We start from the raw sequence: 5,565 nt of genomic DNA on the forward strand, positions 1-5,565 counted from the left end.
AACCTACAAATTATAGAGGTAGTCGTTGGAGCCACATATATATGTATATATGTTTGAAAAGAAATAGGTTATGGATATGGGGATAAAATAATGATAGTAGAGGCTGAGAGCTTGAGGCTGAAAAATTCGACTAATGGGGAACCGCCACGTTGTGAAGTGTGGTTCTTTTGGAAAAAGCATCGGAATTGACGTGGCAGCGTGGTGGGCCCTGAGGCCATCCAATCCATGAGTTCCGCGTAAGGGCGGTCTAGTGGTTAAACGCCCCTGTACTCAATTGTTGGCTAGCGATATATAAGCGTATCCCTTGCTCTCTCCATTTCTCAAACCGCTCCGTGCCTTCAAGCAGTAGCCATAGCCATAGCCATAGCCATACTCTTCTGTGTAAAACCCTCTCCATACTCAGAGTCCTGTTTAAAGCCCTCTTCTCCTCACAGCGCAAGCCATAGCCAGATCTCTGTATAAAGCTTCCTCCTTCCCTCATCTCTACGTTTAGCTTGCTTCTGTCTAAAGCCCTCTCCTCGTCACAGCTCAAAGCCTCGCCATCGCCATAGCCAGTTCCTCTCAATATATTAAGCTTCCTCCTGGCTCTAATCTGCGTTTCTGTCTTTGCCTTTACCTTTAGCTTAATCTGTCTTTCCTTCTTAGCTAGGTTTCCTTCTTAGCCTGTTTCTTCTACCCCTTGTATATCGTTATCGTAACCTTCCGCCATAGCCAGATCTCCATCTTCTGCCATGGCTCTGTCTTCTTCGCCTGCTTCATCCTCTCAAATCGGCTCCCTCTCAAGCTTCTACTCGGATGTTTCCCGGGCTCTCAGGCCTTCAGATGCATCACCAGCATCTGCTCCAACGTTGAGAAATTCTTCAGCTGGTTACCGCCTGCGCATCGTCTCATCTCACGTGTCTCGCCCGCAGCATCTTCTCTCTCTGACCTGCTGGGATAACGATCTCGCCTCCGCTTCAACCTCGCGCTCTGCAGCAACCTCTCAAGACTGGTGGCGAAGGCAAAATGGAGGCCAGGCCCAGGCTTGTGCCTCTGCGTGCAGAGCTTTCCACACCTCGAGCACCGAGTGTCCTTCTTTGTTTGACGAGCAGGAGTCCTCGACGCTGCAAAAAGAGTATGCCTTCCGCGAATCGGCCTCGAGTAGGGGGGCCTCGGCCGGAGTTCCTGTGTATGTCATGCTTCCCCTCGACAGCATCAACCCTTGCAATAACACAGTTAACAGAAGGCGAGCTATGGATGCTAGCTTACTTGCGTTGAAGAGCGCGGGCGTGGAGGGCATCATGATGGATGTGTGGTGGGGCATTGTGGAGAGAGAGGGGCCCGGTTGCTACAATTGGTCTGGGTACAAGGAGCTGATCGACATGGTCAAGAAGCATGGCCTCAAGGTGCAAGCCGTTATGTCCTTCCACCAGTGCGGAGGCAACGTCGGAGACTCGTGCTTGTAAGCAATCTCACTGTGTTTAGCATCCGCTTGTTCTTTTGTTGATTCCATGAAAAGCTTTAAGGGCTCAGGTTAGCTTTCAATTATGGCCAGGGTATGGCGTGCATCTGTTGGTCAAGATCTGTAAATGCATGCATCTTCTGTATAGAGGAGTTGAGTCATGTGGAATTATGAGACTTGTTTAGACCTATTTGTCTGCTTTGTAGGGGTCTTATAGATGTAGGGCATGCATTTCTCTGTTTGTGTAGGGGTACATTGAGTTGATTCGTTCATCTGAAAGTAGCTGAATTGCTTGCCTCATGTGGAAATAGAGATAAGTTTTTTGCTTTGTATAAGAGGTCTAATCGGTATAGGGCTTTCTAGCTTCCAGACTTATGCCAGTCTACGTTCCCATGCATATGTTAAAACTGTGATCTGAGATTTGTCTGTAAGGGGTTCTTTAAAATATATTAAGTCATAGAGATTTGTCTACCTGTTGAGGTCTTACGCGAATAGGGATTTTTTGCTATTGCTCATGTTTATGTTGACTTTGCTTGCCCTGATTTTTTGCAGTATTCCTTTGCCTAGATGGGTTGTGGAAGAAATTGACCGTGATCGTGACTTGGCATATACTGACAAGCAAGGTAGAAGGAATTATGAGTACCTGTCCCTTGGTTGTGACACACTCCCAGTTTTGAAGGGAAGAACACCTGTGCAAGTATACTCTGACTACATGCGAAGCTTCAGGGACACATTCGAGGATTACCTGGGGGACTCCATTGTGGTAATACCCATCTTTTCCTGGACTTTATTGTGGCGATTCTTTTTAAACACAGGTTTACATAGAATTTATTTTTTTTTCTCTTACATGGACATCCACCCACCTGTAGTATCTCGTTCAAGTCATGGCTTAGGCATCTCTATGCCTTCCTTCTAAAGCAAATCGGGCATGGCTTTTACAGGAAATCCAAGTTGGCATGGGACCTGCTGGAGAGTTAAGATATCCTTCCTACCCTGAAAGCAATGGAACTTGGAGATTTCCAGGAATTGGCGAGTTTCAATGCTATGATAAGGTATGTACAAATTAAGCATGTACACACACACACATGTTTTTGTTGGAGCTACCCTCACTTTGAGGCACATGCTTATGCTAGTACTTATGCAGCATTTATATCAGGCAGCAAGAGTTGCAGTATTAATTTAGTACTTATGCAGCATTTATATCAGGCAGCAAGAGTTGCAGTATTAATTTAGTACTGTGTTATTGAACCTTATTTATGTTCTCTATATGCAGTATATGCTATCTAGCTTGAAAGCTGCAGCCATTGCAATTGGTAAGCCAGAGTGGGGACTTGGAGGACCACATGACGCTGGCTGTTACAATAATTGGCCAGAGGATACTGATTTTTTCAAAAGGGAAGGAGGATGGAATACACCCTATGGAGCATTCTTCTTAGAGTGGTATTCCAGCTTATTACTCACACATGGGGAGAGGATACTGACTTCTGCAGAGGGTATTTTCAGAACCAGTGGGGTGAAACTCTCAGGAAAAGTTGCTGGTATCCACTGGCATTATGGCTCACGGTCCCATCCTGCTGAACTGACAGCTGGCTATTACAACACTCGTTTACATGATGGGTATCTACCAATTGCTAGCATGTTTGGTAGGCATGGTGTTGTGTTGAACTTCACTTGTATTGAGATGAAGGACTTTGAGCAGCCAGCTGAAGCTCGCTGTTCCCCTGAGAATTTGATCAAGCAAGTGGTGTTAGCGGCAAGGAAAGCAGCAGTGCCTGTTGCTGGAGAGAATGCATTGCCTCGTTTTGATGAAGGAGCACATAAGCAGGTGGTCAAAAACTCAAGACTGATGTTTCATGACGATCCCCATGGAGCCAAGTATGAACCCATGTGCGCTTTCACCTTCCTGAGGATGAGTCAAGGCTTGTTTCAGGGTGATAACTGGCGACAGTTTGTGGCTTTCGTGAGGCAAATGGCAGCAGGAAAGGCTTCTACTGAACGAGATGAAGAGCACAAAGCATCTGAGCTTGTCCATGCTACAGGGCCTCTCGTTCAAGAAGCTGCAGCTGCCTTGGCCTAAACACCATGCGGGCTCACTCATTTCTGTTTGATTGGAATTAGGCCCTATACCCTTGTACAGTTCTGCCACAGTTGTTTGCCCATATCATATAGTATTACCCAACTCAGCTTTTACCCCAGTATACGAAAGCCTCTTCAACCTTTCAGAGAATTACTATTTGTCCCATTTGTTCACTGTTTTTCTCGATTACAAGTTGCCGTTGGGTTTTGTAATCCTCTGCATTAAGGTCTAGTTTTCCAAAAGAAGATCAATTTATCAATTACTCGACTCAAACCTTCTTACCACAGCATCGTGAAATCTCTTCAACCCCTGAAAGAATTACTTTTAGTCCCTTTTCTTCACTGTTCGATTAGGCTCTTTCCAACTTGCATTATAATTTTGTAATCCCCGGCCCTTGATTGTTCAATATTCCTAGAGTTTGGGCGTCTAGGGATTGCAGGAAAGTAGGACCAGTTGTTGTATTTGGCATAGGACCAGTCATTGTGGGAATTGGGCCTTCGCACCAAATTTGAAACCTTTTTTATAAAAAAATCATTATTCAGAACCTTTTTCAGGCTTCTTCGGTCTTTGTTCAATGCAATTTGAGTTCTCTTTGTTGTACACTCTATGCTTGATAACTCATAGAATAATGGATATGGAGCAGCAAACGAGCCTGAAGGGGAGATCTACTCTGGAGACTAATCATGCACTTGCGAATGAGCTGTACTCACGGTTGGGCGGTTTAATCTATGCTTGCGAGTAATGCCGAAGGATTCAACACAATGAAGGAAACAATCAACACAATGAAGGAGACAATAGTGTAACCAAATGGTTCTTGACCGTGTTGCAGGACGTGCAGTGTGCGTATTAATATATTTAACCTAATTGATTACTGTGGGCAGTGGTAATACGGAGTGGGTGGGGAAGGTTGTCTAGTGTGAGATGGATGATGATCTGTATATGTTAAAAGGCTCGTTTTTCTGCAGCGGGTGTGTGTGTACAGAGCTTGGGCGATGATGGTCTCCAAAAGAGGTCGAAGGTCGCGGGCTGGGTAGAGTTGCGAAGCCCAGGGTTGTATTTGCATAGCTTTAGCTTACCTTGTATATTTAATCGAGGGTTGTAGCCCCTATTTAATTTGGTTTGAGAGAAGGGTGGAATTTAGATGTGTCGCTCGCAAGAAGATCCTTCTGTTTTTGTGCATAGAAGACGAGCCGAGAAGCAATGGTGGCCAAGAGACAGAGCCAGGGGGAAGCTTATGGATATGGATCGATATGGATCCCTGCACTAGAACAGCACAACGGGGTGACTTCTGCGCACACAAGCTGAGGCATTTCTCTCTCAGATGCTGTTCTCGCGCATGGATCTAGAGGCTGTTCTCGCCATGGCAGATAACATACCCATGCCTGTTTCAGATCATCCTCTCTGTTTTTCATGGACAGCTTCCCAAAGGTCTCAAGTCGTTTCTGGTAATGCAATTGGCGTATCAGAGGATTTTGGAACATGGGCAAATCGTACACTCCTAACTAAAGTAGAAGCGACGTTGGCCTTTTTGATGGAGATAGTACACCAAGCATAGAAGGGAATAAGTGTGTTTTTGCCACACAGATTTCATGCACAAGGTTTTGGTATTGTCATAAAGGCATCAATCCTACAACACGCACCTTCTGGACAGATGATGTAGATGGGTTCAAAATGCAAACCTTATTGTAGAGAAACACTGCTTGACCTTTCATGGAGAAAACAGAGAGGTAAGAACCAGAAAATTCCGAGACTTGAGAAGTAAGGAGATCCTTAGAATGCCATTGAGTCCACCCTATACATCCGGAGGAATGACAGAAGCATATCATAGCTGCTATGCATAACCTCTCATGAAGATATAAGTTCACATTTTAAAATACATACATGTGCACTTACATACATATATTCAAATACTTACATGTGTTTTGTATGTGTTTAAAACTTACTAAAGACTTCTTTTTTAGTGTCACGAATGTAATGGACAACCATTTGAAAACAAATATGTTCTGTCTTGGAATTGTGAACATAAATTAGTTATGATGAGTTATTT

The 5,565-nt window shown here is 44.5% G+C and overlaps 1 protein-coding gene across 1 annotated transcript; it reads left to right on the forward strand.

The window, feature by feature from the left end:
• The first annotated feature begins 317 nt into the window (after positions 1-317).
• LOC147607359 (beta-amylase 2, chloroplastic-like) lies at positions 318-4,062 on the forward strand. Its single transcript, XM_086790643.1, has 4 exons — positions 318-1,441; positions 1,994-2,204; positions 2,383-2,493; positions 2,715-4,062. The coding sequence occupies exons 1-4, from the start codon at positions 732-734 to the stop codon at positions 3,516-3,518; spliced, it is 1,836 nt and encodes a 611-aa protein (XP_086646769.1). The 5' UTR covers positions 318-731; the 3' UTR covers positions 3,519-4,062.
• Positions 4,063-5,565: the final 1,503 nt, after the last annotated feature.

The sequence above is a fragment of the Cibotium barometz genome, chromosome 55, assembly GCF_041138505.1.
Source record: "Cibotium barometz isolate CiBa-2024 chromosome 55, ASM4113850v1, whole genome shotgun sequence".
NCBI classification, from domain to species: Eukaryota; Viridiplantae; Streptophyta; class Polypodiopsida; order Cyatheales; family Cibotiaceae; genus Cibotium; species Cibotium barometz.